The sequence below is a fragment of the Phascolarctos cinereus genome, unplaced genomic scaffold, assembly GCF_003287225.1.
Source record: "Phascolarctos cinereus isolate Bilbo 61053 unplaced genomic scaffold, phaCin_HiC Scaffold_5;HRSCAF=322, whole genome shotgun sequence".
NCBI classification, from domain to species: Eukaryota; Metazoa; Chordata; class Mammalia; order Diprotodontia; family Phascolarctidae; genus Phascolarctos; species Phascolarctos cinereus.
In genome coordinates, this window is record NW_027555958.1 from 97,253,248 (window position 1) to 97,272,324 (window position 19,077).

The window sequence follows — 19,077 nt, forward strand, 5'->3', positions numbered from 1 at the left end:
TATATCCTAATGGTAGTACATAATCGTGGGCACAGGCAGCTCTACCAGCTGGGCAGAAAGGACTGTAACAATTTTTTCTTAATATTTTCTGTTTCTGGCCTGGAATAAGAAGGATCCCTTCTGAGGAAGAGTTTGAAAGTCCAGTCTTTATTTTTCATTAAAAGATACTAGTTTATTTCTTTCCCTCAAACTGAACAGAATGGCAAAGTAATAAATATAGAGTATACGGGAGTGGGAGGGGGAATGACTGTAAAAAGAGTCTGACTTGAAGAGAACATTCATTCAAGTTGGGCAGTAGTAAGTTAGTTAAATTGGAGGGATTTTACTTCAGCGAAAATATCACTAATGCAGTTCAGCACTTCATTACATAATGTCTCATGTTTACCTTACAATTCTTTTGTGTCTCAGAGTAGTTCTCAAACAGCTTTGCAGTGATGCAGTGCTTTACTTTAAGCAAAAGTTTGGCAAAATGCTTTAGATAAACTGTTTCAATCATTTTTTTAAAATATGCTATTAATGATATTAAAGAACATAAGGTAAAATTTTTTTTTACTTATTTTAGCTTGCTTAAGAAATACTCGCTGATTGAGTCTGCCCATAACTACATTATAAATTATCCAGTAAGATGGGTCTTATTACTATCAGTAATTGTTTTATAATTGCAAATATTATTGCATTCAACAATCAAGTGCCACCTACATGTAAAATACACTGGATGCCATAGCTGACCTTAAAAGGTATTAATGTTTTCATGTTTTTCTTAATTATCTAAGCCAATAAAAGAGAACATGAAATTACTTCAGGTCATATTTTTGCCTAAAATTTAATTATTTTAAAATTCACTGTATGATTTGTAAATAATTTGATGATTTTGCTGGAACAACAAAGCAAGCTATTTTTAATAATGTAATAATCTAAGACACTCTGCCTCAGGGTAACTAGCGGTAAACCTAGATTTGTGATAGCTGTGATGTTGTGCCACATTCTTTTGTAATTTGGTGCTAGGTTCATGTATGTTTGTTTCGTTATTGGAGTCTTAGTACTTAATTCTTTCGCTTTCCCATGTAGTTAGGTGGCACAGTGGATAAGGGTGCCAGACCTGGAGTCAGGAAGACCAGAATTCAAATCCAGCTTTAGATACTTACTTAGCTGTGTGACCCTGGGCAAGTCACTTAACCCTGTTTGCCTCAGTTTCTTCATCTGTAAAATGAACTGGAGAAGGAAATGGCAACCATTCCATTGTCTTTGCCAAGAAAACCCAAAATGGGATTATGAAGAATTGGACACAACTGAAATGACTGAACAATGAACAACTCTAACTTAAGATTTTATCCAATTACCTATAGTGGTTAATGAGCCAAAATTATTTGTAATTAAACAATAAGAGTGTGACTAGACACTGTGTTGCACGAGCCTTGCTGAGACAGACCTCTTTTCAATTAGTTGTACTGTCACAAATTATTGTGAGTATTCATTGATTGATTCTTGATCAGTAATAGGTCAACTCTCAGTGATCTCATCCAGTCTTTGAAAACTCACTGAATTGACTGTTACATTGTGTTCATTGAACATACAGAGCAAACCTTTATGACATTTTCTTTGCAAAATCCCTTGACTTAAACCCAGGGTTCTTTAGGATACTGCTTGTAAAATACCACTCTAGATGACCTAGTATAGTGGTAGGCCCATGACAAGTGCTTTATATATACGTACATACATTGGTTAGCTTGATGAATGTCATTAAATGAGCTGGCTTAACCTAAGATTTGAAGTTTGAAATGTGTGTTTTCTGTTTAGTTCTGAACACTACTTCCTCTGAGCCTGTTGCATCACAGGGCTGAGTGCACTGAACTAGAAAACCAGTCAGTCAGCAAGTATTTATTAAGTACTCACTATGTGCAAGGCACTGTGCTAGCTATTAGAGATATTAATTCAAGTTCAAGATGAATATTTAGAATTTCTGCTTATGACTCACCTATGGTAACTATGTGTGATCTAGCTATTTGTAACCAAAAGTGTTAGTGCTGACAAATTTGTCACACATTTGGGTTTAATGTTGTTATAAAGTCAATGGATAATCACTTTTAATCAACTTCTATAAATTGTGTAGACAATATTTATGCTATATATTTTATAGGGTTTTATCTATCTTATTTATACCACCTCTACCCTGGTCACATAATGTTCCTTCAAGATCATCCAGCCCAACCATTAACTTGTGAGAAAACTGAGGTTAAGAGAAGTTGTGTCTTGTCCAAGGTCACAGCACTACTAAGTGGGGGTCCCAAGATTAAAACTGAAGTATCTTACTTTCCTCATTGAATATTCTTTCTGTGACACCATTTTCTGCTGATCTTTTGAAGAATCCTGTAGTTTATGCCCTCTGAGGACCATGAAGGTTGCTCTCAGAAAAAATGTTTGATCACACATTCTGAATTGTTGAGCACAGTCCAGCTAATTAACCAGCATTAATGCCTAAACTTTAAATTGATGTAATTGAGTCCTTTCCTGGGATTTTAGAATGCAGTGATTCCCAGACTCCCAACCTTCTCCATATTTTAGATTTGAGGCATAGCCCTTAATGTCCGTAGCTGCTTATTATTATTTTATTTGCTAATTCAAAAGCTTAGGTATCCTTATCTGACAACTTTCACAAATGTTAAAATGCCATTTTGAAATAAGATAATTATTAAATATTTGTCTAGAGAATTTCTTTGTGGCAGAGCTGTACTGGGCTCTTGTTTGTTTGAATCATCTCGAGCGCTAATGTAGCATTTTATAAGTCTAGCAGAGATTAAAATTTAACACATGAATCTTTTGTGCTTTTGAGAAAATAAATACATTTTGAGAGGCATTTGGTACAATAGTGAGAAACTTCCTCAGGGTTATTGTTCTCTCTTCACCTAAGATTATTCAAAATCAATTCTTTTTTCTTTCAATTAAGGTAGATGTGGGAGTGGTTCATTTCACTCCTCTGGTGCAACCACTGATAAATCAGCCATTTAAACTTGTGGAAAAAGTTGTCCAGAGTACTTTTCAGTTCAGAAGGAAATACTGCCATCATGGGATTGGGTAAGAAATTTCTTCTTTGTATTTTTACAGCTTAATAGCACAGATAGTGGGCACAATAGAAACAAATTATAATTGGTTCCTAACAGCAAAGTAACTGAAGTTTAAGCCAGTGACATATGTTCTACAGTTTCAGACAGTCTAAGACATATGACCAGCTCTCCTGGCTGCTTATTCTAGCACTCTCCTACATTACACTGCCTTTTTTAGGCCAAACCGAACATCTATGGCCTGGTTTCCATCAATCAGTCATTCAGTCAATAAGCATTTATCAGGCACCTACTGTATGCTAAGGGGGCCATCTCCAGTCATGCTGATCTGTATCTTGTCACTGGACCTAAGATGGTTCTGGAGGAGAGAGTGAAGCTGGCTTTGCACAGTCCTGTCTCTCTTGCATTTCACTTGCAAATCACAGCATCACCTTCCTGATGTCATTGGTCTTTCAGAACGAAGGACAAACAACAACAACAACAACGACAATTACTGTAGCAAAGTAGGAAAACTGTACATCAAAGTCGGGAGAATTGAATTCCAAGCATCAGTTTGAATTTTAAGTGCCATCTATAGGTTATTTCTATCATACTTATAACAGACGTGTCCAAAGTTCAAAACCACACAAAGATTTAATGACTCCCTCAGTGATGCTGAGAAGTTGTGATGTATCAGTCTTGAATAGCAGATCATTTAAGGAATTGAATCTTACCATCATAAAACTTGAGAAAAAAATTAAGAAAAAAAACTTGAGAAAATTTCCTTGAGCTAGCCAGAGCTAAATTTGTTTTTCCATTTTCTTTTTTTTCCTTTTTTTTTTGGCAGTTGGGATTAAGTGACTTGCCCAGGGTCACACAGCTAATAAGTATCAAGTGTTTGGTCTGAGGCCGGATTTGAACTCAGGTCCTCCTGACTTCAGGGCCGGTGCTCTGTCCATTGCGCCTCTAGCTTCTCCCGGAGCCAAATTATTTAAAATGCTGACACATTTCTTAGAATGTTAACATTTCCGATCTCTGGAGCATGGACAAGAAGCTAGAAATGAGAGGAAAAGGCCCCAGAATGATGTCACCAAAAGAACGTACCCAAACCTGTTCACTTTCATATTGAGAGCCCTTCAGACTGTCACTTATAGTCAGTTTACTGTTTTTACACACAAATCTAGCAAGCTTGGTATTATCGTTTCCCAGCCCACAATAAACTGCTGAAGCCCCCAGTGTTAAGAGATCATCTGTTATAGCTAGACAGACTGATAGGAAGGAAGGAGACAGAAAAAGTCAAAAAGGACAGCAGTCTGGGAGGATTAGGTGAAGGGTGAGTTATACTATCCCAGCAGTCCCTGACGATGTCAAGAGCATAGAAACAATATATATAGTCACTGATGTTTATCGTAATGATCCTCAGTCATCAGTAAAAGACTGCTGTAGTGAGCATATTCTGATTCACACTATACAGTTTCAGAAAGATTTCTCCAAAACATTAAAAAATTTTTTTAAATGGTACTTAATGGGGTAAACTTGTATGTTATGAAAATTCTGTTACTTGGAATGTTAGAACGATTTCTTCTCCAGATGTTTCATCTTCTAAGGTTTAATGTATTTTTAATCTCCTTCATGCCTTATAGAAATACCAAATCTAATACTTGTAACTAATCTCTCTTAGGATTTAGGATAACTGGATCATAGACAAGGGCTGGAAGGGACCTCAGAGGCCATCTTGCCCATCCCCTTCATTTTACAAATGAGGAAACTGAGTCTCAGGGAGGTTTCACAAGTACTTGGAGTCAGAGTCAAGATGTGATCTCATGCCCTCTGACTCCATAGCCAGTACTTTTTCCATCGTCCCCTGCTACCTCTCTTACTTTGAATATTTATGTGGGCCCTCATAACTAATGAGAATTTAAATTAAAAAAAACATATTACAAGTTATAAATCACTACTACAACATGTCATCAGGTGACACTGCTGTTTGTAGACTCAGATTTAGCGCTAGAAGGCTCATAGATCATATGATTCAATATCTTCATTTTACACATGAGGAAATTGAGGTTTGTGAAGTTTAAGTGATTTGTCCAAGGTTACACAGCTGTCAAGGGCAGGATTTGAACCTAGTTCTTCCTGACTCCTAAGTTCAATACACTATTCACTACATAGTATACTTTGTTTTGTTTTAGGTAGCTACATATATTAGTGAGAATACTGGTCCTAAAGTCAGGAAGACTCGAATTCAAATCCAGTGTCAGATACTCTCTAGCTGTGTGACTCTGGGCAAGTCACTTAAGCCTGTTTGCCTCAGTTCTTCATCTGTAAAATAAGCTGGAGAAGGAAATGGCAAACCACTCCAGTGTGTTTGCTAAGAAAACCCAAATGGAGTCATGAAGAAATGCCTCAACAACAGTATTATCTGGGTCGTTGTGAGGGTGAAATTGCAGAGCAATATGTAAATGTTCACTACTACTACCACCACCACCACTATTACTACTGCACTTACAGCTTCTCCTTAGTAACTGAAGGGAAAGTTGGTGAACAGATGAGCCCAAATCCCAAAATGTCCTCGTGCTTTAAAAAATGACAGTGTTGTCCAAAGCCAAAGAGCTAGCCCTGGTTGGCCCTAGGACAGTCTATTGAGAAAGGATGTGAACTTGCAAAGCTGCTCTTCTGTGCCTCTTTATCACCAGTAGATCAGTTTCAGGTATTAGAGGCAGGGAGGAGAAAAGCCCACTTGACAGAATGCAGCTTCCTGTTAAGACAGCCATCAGATTAAGTACAACTCAGTCTTTCAAGAAATCTTTTCTTGGGGCAGCTAGGTGGCACAGTGGATAGAACACTGGCCCTGGAGTCAGGAGGACCTGAGTTCAAATGTGGCCTCAGACACTTGACAGTTACTAGCTGTGTGACCCTGGGTAAGTCACTTAACTCCATTGCCTAGCCCCCTCCCCAAAAAAAAAATTTAAAAATCTTTTTGGACAGGCTCCTGGCTATTTTGGGGTCAGAATTTCATTCAAGAGGAAAATTTAAATTGACAATATCTCTATAATCTAAAGCAAAATAAAACACCAACTGATTAATAAAAAGGGCCTGAGCACATGTGGTGTAACGAAATGACTCATAATCTTTTAAGTAACTTTGAAAGTATACTTTTACAATACTTTCAACACTATAGAAAAAGACATCTAAAGGTTTATGACTGTTACTCCATTAAGCCCCAGTGCCTTCTCATGAAATGGAGGCAGCCCTGAATTCTTGATGGTCTTCATGTGATTCAAAAGCCTCTACTTGATCAGTGTAGATAATTTTCTGGATGCAAATCACAACCCTTGCACACATACTGGTAAACAATCCCCACCAACTTCTGTAGCCAACCTTCTGGGGATGAGCTTCCACAAATTTACAGCAGAAGGGTTTTCCAATCATACAGGCCCAGGCTTCAACAATGCAATTCAATTACTGATGAAAAGCCAGCGCTCACTGACTTTTCCACTTGGTAGGATAGTCAATAGAATCTGACAGAACTTGGATCCATAGATCCAAGTGCCCACTTAGATTATTTGGGCAATTAAAGGTGGTTCCTTATCAACACAAACTCTGAAAGAATAATTCAGAGTTTCATTTCCACAATAGTATAGCTAACACCACTGTCACTTTGTTTTATAAAAATCACACGACTACCTTAACCACTTTACTTTGGCAAGTTAAAATCCTGCTACTCTTCTTTCTCCTGCAAACACCAGGGTCACAGTGGTGTTTACTGCTGTTACTTCTGTCCTTTTGACGTGGATTCATTTTGGCCTCTGATTTAATGTGCTGTCAGGAGGAAAACAGTCTTTTATTATCCCCTGAAAACAGCACACTTTTCCAGGTAGTTTTAGAGGGATTATTACTACTACAAATATGCAGGATAGTTAGAGTTGCACACCAAAGGGGAAAGATTCTTATTAGTTAATACTACTCCTACAGGAAATGTGAAACTAAACCCGATTAGTTATCTTTCCATTCATAGAGTTACTCTCCTTCTTGATCGTTTCCAACCTCATATGGTCTGTTTTTGTCTGGGCTGAATATTAGCTGATTGATTTGGTGAGAATGGGTGTTTCAACCCATCATAGAATCTATTTCCTCTAAACTATAGTTAGTATTGTGCCCCAGGAGTAGACAAATTCTCCTCCTTTGTTTCTGACCTCCCTAACTCTCTGATCATGGGCCTGGGAAAGTCTTGTCTTTGTCCTCTGAATGAGAAAAACACTTCCCCAAATTGAATCAGGTAGATATTTATAACTTCATCTAATTTCGATTGCAGACAAGATTGGACCAGCTAAGTAGATCAAGGAGAATATGCCAGGAAAGGGACAGGTTAACCCTGATGTGATAGACATTCTTCAACCCTCTAAGATCACAGCCTAGAGAAGGTGTTTTTGAGGTGCTGTGGCCAAAAACATCATCACAGAAGGCCAACCTTCTAGTGATAGGAATTTTCAAACCTAACTAGTAGGTTAGTTATTGGATGACAAACACTCAGTGTTACCAGACCCATTTTCAGTCTCCTTCATGCCAAGATAAGTTAATCAGAGCAAGACTTAAGAGGAAGAACATATAGAATAAAGCAAATAATTCTTCTGCATCACAATTGGGTTAATATTTTTTCCAGAAAGGCTACTACATGTAAATGTATTGGTTAACGACATTAGAATTGTCTGTAGTTAACAGTAAAAGATTTTGATGATAGTAACACTGCAGTCTAAAGGAAAAGAACTCTTTCAATACATACAGTCAGGCTCCTATTTTCTTCATAGTTCAGTGAAGCAGGGAGGATATTGATTATTTAAGATCGCTAAATAAAACTTTTTTTCCCCCTTTTCCTTCCATCAGAATCCTATTCCCACAAGCTGACCGCTCAAAAAACACTGAAAAAATGTTAATGTTGGCTGATGTGGACCCTACTTTACGGCCAACCCAGCTCTCCATCTTGCATTTCAAGAACCTCTGTGATGTCTACAGGAAAATGTGTGATGAAGACCCAAATCTTTTCACCTACAATTTCAGGGAGGAGCTCAGGCAAAACAAAATCAAAAAGTGTGTAAAGGATACAGGAGGTGATAATGATTTAGATTATATATAGCTATCATTTGGACTATAATAATGTGTATAGTGTTTAAATTCATAATATCAGATTTCAGATGTGGATTTTTTTTTTCCATTTACTCTATTTGGGATAGAGATACTGCATTACACAGATTATCTAAAGACTTATTCAAAGTGATAATGTTTCAGGAAGAAGTGTTAATAAAAATTCCAGTACCCAGATGTGACTTATTTTTCTTTTACTGTTTACAGGTTGATAGAGAAAATAAATACAATCAAATAAGATTAAAGTACAAGCGTTCTTTTAATAGATATACTGCATAGATATATTTATATATATATGTTTATTATAAACAGCATCTCTTACAACCTTACAAAAATGAAGTTCTTGCACATTTAAAAATAACTTTAAAGCGTAATTAAGCAAAGATAAACAGCTGAAAGAAAATGCCCAGATTTAAAAAGCTGATCTTTTTAAAAAGCAATTAATCACAAATTTCCCACCTTACATTTTTCACATAACTTAAAATAATTAAAATGCAATTTTATTTTAAAGACACCAAATAATTTTGATACCTGCTCAAAAAAGGATATAAACTAAGTAATTTACAGATTTTGACCAGCTTAATCTACTTTTCTGATATACAATAAATTAAAATAACTTAAACCTTTACAACTATTCTTTTGTGGGAAAACATATAGTGCACAAAACCAAAGTTAGTAGTTTTCTGGCAATTTCCATTTTACCACTAGTTGAAAAGCAAAACGAGCCATTTAAACCATATGTGGGTTAAAATTTAAGTTTTAGAGTCAGCGCTATGATTTTCCATGGCTCTCTGTCTCATAAAAGCACTCCTCATTAACGACAGATGTTAAACTCTGGACACTGAATTCTCTCTCTAGTATGGCATTTAAATCAACGTTAGCATTTTCAGATTTACTGTCAAGAGACTGATGGCGTGCTTGTAGCGTTAATAAAGTCCCTCTATCCCTTTTGGTACTGTTTGCTTTCCGTTTAATGGGACAGAAGTGTCCACGCACCAGTTTAGGGTGCTCAGCACTGGGATGATTGTTTCCAACCTCCGTTTGAGGCTGTGGTTCAGTTGTGCTGCCACCATCAGGGTCCTCAGAGATCTTCAGCCTTTGGAACTGAATTTCAATGTCTTTTGTAGGGCTGCCCTTTTTCATAGTCTGATGAAAATCATCATCTTCATCGCTCAGAATGTCAGACTCTTTTATAAGACTGTCTGAAAAATCGGACGAACATGTCTGTGGGTACTTCTCAGGGGACGAATCCTTGGATTCCTGTCTGCTTTCTGTAGTGTGACAACCACTGCTTTGCGTACTACTACTCAGGCTACATTCATCAGAATCCAGTAAGTTTCCTTTTCCAGTATCACTGTTCCACTCGTTGCTGGAAGAATTCTTTAGTACCCTTAAGGACCTTGATGAAGCTGCAATTAAAAAATATATTTTGCCTTAAGATATAGGAATATGATTTAAAATACTGAAATAGCATAATCAACTTAATACTTAATTCCATCTCAACTTGTAAGTTTTATGCGTTTTATCTTTCAATGACTTAGATGACTACATCATATTAAATAATTATAGCAGCTTATACAAAAGAGGTAAGCATAGCAGCAAAAGGGACAGGTTGTTTCTACTTCTTATTGAGATTGCAGGAAAAGATGATGTAATATTTGTCAGAGGGACAAAAACTCCACATTTGTCAACATGAAATCAGAATACCAATTACTGATAAAATCTAGTCCTCTTCCTTCCATTGCAAGTGCTTACTGCCTAATGACAAAGCTACTCTGATTCAAAGAAAAAGACTTGGGAAAATCACAAAATTATGTCATTTTTATTTGAATAGCTTTCCAACCTTGAATATATCTCTAGCCAACTTGGTATACGATATTTGTTTTTCCTTTTAGGATTTCTACATTTTGAGTAGATTAAGACTATTGCATGTATTCAATTGTGTTAATTTTTGTTATTTAAGGAGGAAAGAATTAGACTCGTATCAGAGTTTTTCCATAAAATAACACCATTTTGGTGGTTTTCCTAACACAGTTTACATTTCTGGCCATCGTACATTTGAAATGCTCTAAGTTTGTGACTAAATTCTAAAAATAAATAGGGTTTAGAGAGGTAGAATGAGTGGGATCTTAGAGATTATCTGATCTAATCTCTTCATTTCACTAATGAGGAATTTGAGACCAGAGAGGTCACAGAGATAGCATAACCAAGATCAGACCCCAAGTTCTCTAACTTCTAATCTCATACGTTTGTCACTATACCATCCCCAAGCCCATAACTGATTTTTGTCCAAAGGTAGTAGGACCTCCCAAAGATTATATTCCATTCAAATAGCCTTCAAAAATTCCATGTCTAGGTAACACATGGTAATCTTTATTGAAATGGCTTTACACCAACAACTGCAATGCAGTTAAAATTAGAAGGAAAGGACTTAACTGGGGAAAAAAAATCTTTTCAGAAAGTTTCTGTGATACAGGTCTGATAAGGAACAAATTCAGATACATAAAAAGAGCCATTCTCCAGTATCCAGATGGTCAGATGATAAGAATAGGCGTTCTCAAAGGAAGGAATACAAGTAGATCAACAACAATATGAAAAAAAAAGCTTGTCCAAATCACTAATAATTAGAGAAATTCAAACAATAACTTTCAGATTCCATCTCATACCCATCAGGTCAGCAAAGATTATAAAAAGGGAAAATCACAATTGTTAGAGGGGCTGCAGGAAAAGAGATACACTAATGCACACTGTTGGTGGAACTGTGAAGTGGTCCAGTCATTCTTGAAAGTAATTTGGAACTTTGCTCAGAGTCACTAAACTGAGCATAGTTGATAAAGTGATACCACTTTGAAGCCTGTACTCCAAAGGATCCATTCATACAAAACAGATGTAGCAGATATTTTTATAATCACAAAGAACTGAAAACAAAGAGGGTGCCTATCAACCGGGGAATGGCTCAACACACATATAAATGTAACGATATTATTGCATCATAAGAAGTTACAAATGTGTGATGTCACAGAAAGCTGGGAAGACTTGGATCAACTGATGCACAATGATACCAAAAAGATTTGTTACAGTGACAACAACATTTTAAAGAAAGATACCTTAGACTTAAGAATTCTTATGCAATGATCAACAACGATTATAGAGGATCAATGATGATGCATGATAGCCACCTTCTAACAGGGAGGCAATGGACTTGAGATGCAGAACAAAACATACATTTTCAGATGTGGCCAATGGGGGCATTTGTTTTGCCTGCCTATTTGTTACCCCATTTGTGGGGTAACTTAATAAATTTAGTGTGTAACTTACAAAGTTACACACTAAGTTTATTATGTTTAAAAGGTAAAGCAAGATGTATATAAGAAATTATTGGTTTCATGTATAAATCTTTTTCTGTTCTACTTTCTGTATACAAATGCTATTATTTTATGTTAAGTTTAGAATTTTTTTTAAAGTTACGATCTTATTTGTGTCTGATATTTCTGGGTCTTTCTTAGGGGCTAAGCAGCCACAATTATAGCTATGTTACCTTTAAAGTCTCCTTTGCTAGATTATCATCCATATCATGCTCCCAACTAAGCCTGTTCTACGGCTATGTCCGAGGTCCTCTTCTCTTCTTTGTCTGCACACTCAGTGACATCACTTCTGCTCCTGGGGGTTTAATTAGCATCTTTATACAGATGATTTCCAGGACTACCGAAGTATCTCTCCTGAGCTCCAGTCTCATAGCATGAACTGCCTTTTGGGCATTTTGAATTAAATATCCCAAATATCTCAAACTCAACATGCCAAAACAGAATTGGTTGTATTTACTCCAAAACTTACTCCTCTTTCAAACTTTGCTTTTTGAGGGCACCACCATCCTTCTGGTCACCTAAATTTATAACCTCAAAGTCATTTATCCTTAATTCCTGATTTTTCCTCACTCGACATCAGTCAGTCATAATTTCTTGTTAATTCTGCCTCCCCAATAGCTAATATATGTCCCATACTTCCCACTGATAAGGCTACCACTTAGTTTCTGTCTTTATCACCTCTGGCCCACTGAATTGCCTTAGACTACTAATTGGTCTCCTTACCTCTTCCCTGACAGTCCATCCACCACATAGCTGCCAAGTGAAATTATGAAAGCATAGAACTGACCATGTCTCTCCTACTCAATAAACTCTCCTAGTTCTTTGTTACTTTTAGAATTAAATACATACTCTTGTGTTTGGCATTTAAAGCACTTCTTCATAATTTGTAATCAGCCTATCTTTCTAGCTTTATTGTAAGTTACTTCCTTTCACTCATTATCCTCTGGTCCAGTCAAACTGACCTTGCTAAGTCTTCCCACATACTATTCCATCTCCTATGATCTTTTGCACAAGCTATTCCCCTGTCTAAAGTGCACTCTCTTCACTTTCTGCTCTTAGAATCCTTCATTTCCTTCGTTGCTCAGCTCAAACTCCATCTTCTTTTATGATCATGGAAGCAGCAGCAAGGCATCAAATGTGCAGTGGCTCCAGAGTCAGAGAACATGAGGTCCAGTCTCACCTCTGGTACTTACCAGCTGTGAGATAAGCCTTTTAGTCTTAATGAAGTTCATGTTTAGATGTTACAGACAAGGAAGAGGTTGGACAGAAAGAGGTAAAATGCAGTTTCCTTGTAAAATGATGGAGTTTGACTACATGGCCTCTAAGCTCCTTTCTAGCTGTAAAGTTATAATCCTATGATTTCCTCTGGCTGCCTGAGATTCCCTTAAAATTGCCTCCCACACACACACACAACACACACACACACACACACACACACGTGTTTTCTCCTATAGAATGTAAACTCCTTAAAGGCAGAGATGGTTCATTTGTCTTTTTTGTATTCCTGGTGCCTATCACAGTACCTGGCACATAGGAGGTTATTAATAAATGCTTGCTCATTGGTCACTGTAAATAATTACCACTGCCCTTTGAAATTGTAATTAGAGGACTAAAACTACAATTTGCTAAGGATAAAATGAGGCTCACTATTTATAGGAGCAATGAACATTGAAATTTCCCTTCCTCAACTTTGTTTTACAACTATAGTAAAGGGATCTATAATAAGTAAATATGATAAACATTAAATGAGCTAAGATTAAATTGATATTAAAAGAAATAAGACATTGACAAGTATGTATTGCAGTTAAGAAAAGTATAGTAAAATGAAAGCTAAGAGAAATGAGCTCACTAAGATTTTGGCGGATGGTATTGACAGTTAAAGAGTTTCTGCTGAAGAATGCTGATACAGTGAGTCTAAAGTACAATAATCTTTGCTTCTTTCACCGTTGTTGTGTTTTTAGAATGCTCATCTGCTGCTCTGGTAACTTAAGGAGGGCTCGGGGGTATAGTACTTCCTTCTTGGATTTTCTCTCTCATGGATAATGCTCTTTTTCAGAAACAAACTAGATCACAAGGGTAGTTAATTTACCTTTTAAGAACAGCAATAAAGAGCATGGCACCCTGTTCCTTTTAAAAGAAGGCACAGGTTATGTCAGTTTACCTCACCCAGGCTTCTTCCACTACCCCATAGGATGTGTCTGTCTAGCTCAGAATGCACACTTCTCTGTCAATTTTCAAAGGTGTTATGTAGCCTGAGTATAACAAGAGATGACATTCTTCCGAGAATCAAAAACCTGGGTTTAATTCCAGATGCACACATCTAGCACGATTCTTCCTTACCTAATTTGGCTGAAACAGGAACACGATTTTTGAGTGGTATTAGGCGATCTTTACATGTCTTCTCCAGTGGCAATTCACTCTTTATGTGACGCCTGAAATTCTCCCTCAGGATGGAACGGATCACCTTCACAATGTTGGTTTTACTTTCACAGTCACTGCAATGGGAGGAAACACCAAGAACATTCAGAGTCTTAACAGCATTTTACCTCTTTCCATCCAACTTCTTCCTTGTCTGTAACATCTGAACATGAACTTCATTAAGACTAAATTTTCTGCCTTTTCAATTTGGAGTTAAATTTAATGGAGTTAAATTTCTCCTTTAATTAGGCTACACACACACACACACACACAACACACACACACACACACACACACACACTGTTGTTCTTGGGAGCTGCTGAAGGACTGTTCTTTGCCACTTAATTTTCATCTAAACCACAACTGTGGCAGTGGAAAATAAAAATCACTTTTCAAAATGAAATTGTACCATCTTATTTCTATTACCTTTAAGTCTACGAGCAGTAAAATGACCCCAACAGTACCTGCAACATAACTGAAAGATAGTTTCCGGTCGCCCTTCTATCTCTGACTTAGTGTGGATCAGCTCCCATATGGAATTGTTTTCTGTCCCTATTAAAAAAAAAAGTAGGCAAAACGAAACATGAATCCACGTAATCTCCAAGATTCCTGAGAGAAAGAGTTGTGAGGAGTATGAAGAGATGAAGTAATTTTTAGCCAAAATTTCTTGCCTTTGAGTCCCATTATCTCCTCCTGAATTTCATTTAAACTGTACTTGTAGCTGTAACAAGGACACCTTCAAAAAATATCTTTAAGAAGCTTTATGTATATTGCGTAGACATACTGATTATCTCCTAATTCTTTGACCATTTTTCTTGCCTTTGCCTCTTTTTTCACTACTTAACTCTAAGTAGGCCCTTCAGTTCCTCACTCACTTTTCACTTCCTGGCCCATATCTCTTCTATTCTGCTAACCTGAGTTCCCAGGCCAACTTGTCATTAGAAAGTGACAACATTTCACAATAACCAAGATTCCAGACAAAGCATGAGCCATGCTCTGCAAACAGATAAAGTGAATGTATGTGATGTGGGGGAAGAGGGGGTCAAGACTGACAAATCAAGGCCCAATCTTAACCATTTCCCAACAGTCTTCTCTACCCCACCCCCAGGCCAGCACACTAAGATATGTCCAGGATCTTGAAAGGAAAGAGACTAAACAAAAGTCAACCACACTGTGGGACCCAAAGTCTTGTGGTAAATCTTAGCTCACTGCTGTTCCCCACCATCAGATCAGCCCCACTCCCCTCCTTCTATCTCCTAAACTGTCTCCTCCTTTTCAGTCACAATACAAGAAGAAAGCTTTCTACAATCCTTGCCTCTACCCCTCTCATTTCTCAACCCTTCATAATCTGGTTTCCAACATCATCACTTAACTGAAATTGCCCTTTCCAAATTTACTAAGGATCTCTTGACTTTTTTCAGCCATCTTGCTTCTTAACCTCTATAGCATCTAACACTGTTGACCATTCTTTCCTCCTCAGTGTTCTCTCCTTAAGAACAGCAAAAAAGGCCTTATTTCTCAAACATATAGAGAACTGAGTCAAATTTATAAAAAACAAGAGCCATTCTCCAATTGATAAATGATCAAACAACATAATCAGTTTTCAGATGAAGTAATCAAAGCTATGTATAGCCAAATGAAAAAATATTCTAAACTCACTATTGATTGGAGAAAAGCAAATTAAAAGAATTCTGAGGTACCACCTCATATTTATTAGATTATTTAACAGGACCGAAAAGGTAAATTACAAATGTTGGAGGGAATGTGGGAAAAATGAGACATTAATGCACTGTTGGGGGAGTTGTGAACTGATTCAACCATTCTGTAGAGCAATGTAGAACTATGCCCAAACAGCTATAAAACCATGTATACCCTTTGACCTAGGAATACTACTGCTAGATCTGTATCCCAAAAGAGATTAAAAAACAAAAAGGAAAAGGACTTATATGTACAAAAACACTTATAGCAGCTCTTTTCTGGGGGTAAAGAATTAGAAATTGAGGGGATGCCCATCAATTGGGGAATGGCTGAACAAGTTGTGGCATGTGATTATGATGGAATACTATTATACTATAATAAATGATGATCAGGATGTTCTCAGAAAAACCTGGAAAGACTTGCATGGGCTGATGCAAAGTGAAATGTACTGTGTACAAAGTAACAGCAATATTGTAAGATGATCAGCTGTGAATGACTTGGCTATTCTCACAATACAACGATCCAAGACAACTCTGAAGGACTTAGGATGAAAAATGCTGTCATCCCCAGAGAAAGAACTGATAGTATCTGAATACAGACTGAAGTATACTTATTTTTAACTTTATTTTTCTTGAGGGTTTTTTTTGTGTCTATGTTTTCTTTCACAACATGACTATTATGGATAAAAATAAAAACATGCAAAGAATGAGGTTTTGATGTACATGACAGTTTGATTGGACCACATAAGAAGAAAAATCCCATTGAAATAGATCAGGTAACCGAGGTGGCAACGCGAGAGGAACTCTTCTACCCATCCCCCGTCGTCTAAGAAAGTGTCAACCACACACATAATATATAATGACTATGCCATAATGATACATTTATTTTTAGAATTATTCAAAATTCACAAAACTATACAAATACAAAAGAAACTTACATACTTAAACTTTTAAATGATGGTTTTTGAAAATAAGTTTGTAGCATTTATACTTCTGAAGTTACTGAAAGCTTAAAACTGCCCTAAGACTTTAGGGACCTTGTATAGATTCTGGGTTTTATAGCTCTTCACAGCTTGGCTCCAACCTTTCCGTCCAGCCTCACTTTACAGTATTCCCCTTGACGAACTCTCTGGTCCTACAAAACTGGCCTTCTCCCTCTTCCTCACACACAGTATTACAATCCTCATGCCTAGAATGCAATGCCTCCATCTCACAGCATACCTCATTTTCTTCAAAATGCAGTTCCTCACTACCTCTTTCATTAACCCTTTCCTGATGCCCCAGCTACTAGTGGTTTCTCCCCACCAAAGTCACTTTATATCCATTTTGAGTGTGTGAACACACACATACATGCACATGTTATGTGACTTTAGGAAATGTAAGTTTCTTGAAGACAGAGACCGCTTGCTTCATTGTTGTCCTTGAATCCCCATATGCCTAACAGTGCTTGGAACATTGTGGGTGCATAAAAAATGCTTGTTGACTGAAAATAATAACAGTTCTATGTAAGTATTATTACCCCCATTTTACAGATGAGGAAATACATTCAGAGATGTCTAAGTAACTTGCTTGCAGTAATCCAGGAAGTATTGGATCTGAGATTTAAATTGAGATCTTCTGGCACCAAACTGTACAAGACTACAATCCATCACTGGGACATCAGCCCTTTAGAAAGGGGTTGTAAACATTTTCCAGGCCAGGAGTTACTGAGGTTTTGGAGGAGTGTTGAGGGAATTGGGGAGAGAAAAATCTATCTAGCAAAACTTTTCTGACTTAAAGATCTTCTCATTTTTAAAAATTGAGTTTAAAAATAGCTTAAATAAAAATAAATTTCTACACTGCATTTCAAGTTATGCAGCAAAGAAAGAAAAGGTTACCATAAAAAATAATTAGCTCTAGTAGCAAAAATGATGATAGTGAAAGATGCTTACAAAGTAGAACAATCAGCCTTTGACATCTGACTTTGCCAATAGTTAAAAAAAAAATCAAATTTATAACTGACTCGATAGTGGACGTTTTCCTTAGCTAGCTGACTTTTCCTTCAGCCCCCTGGGCCACCGCTTTCTCTTCTGTGGAAAGATGGTTTAATAGAGCTGGAGTCTAAGGTCTTTTTAGCTCAAAAATTCTTTTGTTCAGATAACCAGATAAACTTTCTTTCTTTTTCTTTTTCCTGCTACTGTATTATGTGGGGATTTTTTTTTTTTTACCTGCTGCGTTTCCCAGTCTGACTTGAAGAGCCGATAAGGGAATTAGCCACCGGAATTTGAATGGGTCCAAGTCACCATGAACATGTGAAGGCCGGGAACTAGAGGGCTACAATCAGAGAAAGCCATGAAGAGAAAATGAACATTCTTGTCCAGAAGGGTTGCCTACATTTCCTGTCTGCAGTGAACTTTACCTTGCTTCTGTTTCATCATTCAACCAGTGGGGATGGAGAGGACTAGAAGGGAATACACACATACACAGTGCCTACTGTGTGTGCCAAGCACTATAAATGTCTCGTCTGATCCTCACAACAACTCTGGCAGGCAGGCACTGTTATTATGCCCATTTTGCCTTTGAGGAAACACGCAAACAGAGATAAGTGTCTTGCTCAGGGTCACAAAGTTAGCAAGTGTCTGAGGCTAAATTTGAACTCAGGTGTTCCTGACTCCAGGCCCAGGGCTCTACCCACTGCCCCATCTCCCTGCCTATAATATTGATTAAGCTTCTACTATGCTCAGGGTGGCAAGGAATTAAAAGATGAATAGGACGTGGTCCCTACTATAGAAAAGCTTCTAGCCTATATGAATAGGAAACACAGACATGGACGGACACACACACACACACACACACACACACACATCTGGATTGAACATGAGTTCATCATGTAGGGAAGTAAGTAGCAAGAGATAAACTTAGAAAAGCAGATTGTAGTTAACTTTTGGAAACCCTGAATATTGAATTAAAGAGCTTGGACTTTACCCTATAAACCCTCCAGAATCATTTAAAGTTTCTGAAAAAGGAAAAGAAGACAAATTGCCAAAACTAATGCTTCCCTTAGTGGTTCAGTTTTCCACAGGTAAATACTTTATCCTCCATTTTCCTTTTAAAAGAAAAAAAATTAAACAGTTCTTCAACATGGAAACATTTAAACCTTGAGTAAAAGCAAAAGTTGGAAGGGCAGTTTCTTTTTTTTGTTTGTTTGTTTCCCTTAAGATTCTAGATCTTTAATTTCTCCAAATGAATTTTTTTAATTTTGATTGCTATAGCATCAAATCTGTATCATCATTTTTATTATATTGGTGTGGCTCAGTCATGAGCTTTAAATATCTCTCCTTTTATTTAAGTTCTTGATTTTTTTAAAGAATGTTTTGGAATTGTGTGTGTGTTTGTATGTGAGTGTGTGTGTATATATGTGTGTACATATGTAAATAT

The 19,077-nt window shown here is 37.0% G+C and overlaps 2 protein-coding genes across 2 annotated transcripts in view; one reads left to right on the forward strand and one right to left on the reverse strand.

Annotated features, from left to right (window-relative positions):
• TFB1M (transcription factor B1, mitochondrial) overlaps positions 1-8,355 on the forward strand; it is a 57,284-nt gene extending 48,929 nt beyond the window's left edge. Inside the window, exons 6-7 of the mRNA XM_020986669.2 lie at positions 2,945-3,072; positions 7,923-8,355. Of these exons, the coding sequence (XP_020842328.1) occupies positions 2,945-3,072; positions 7,923-8,172 (378 nt within the window). The 3' untranslated portion in view covers positions 8,173-8,355. The remainder of the gene's footprint in view (positions 1-2,944; positions 3,073-7,922) is intronic.
• A 105-nt stretch (positions 8,356-8,460) lies between these two features.
• TIAM2 (TIAM Rac1 associated GEF 2) overlaps positions 8,461-19,077 on the reverse strand; it is a 298,176-nt gene continuing 287,559 nt past the window's right edge. The window contains 4 exon segments of the mRNA XM_078155068.1: positions 8,461-9,589; positions 13,886-14,040; positions 14,428-14,515; positions 17,868-17,973. Of these exon segments, the coding sequence (XP_078011194.1) occupies positions 8,952-9,589; positions 13,886-14,040; positions 14,428-14,515; positions 17,868-17,973 (987 nt within the window). The 3' untranslated portion in view covers positions 8,461-8,951.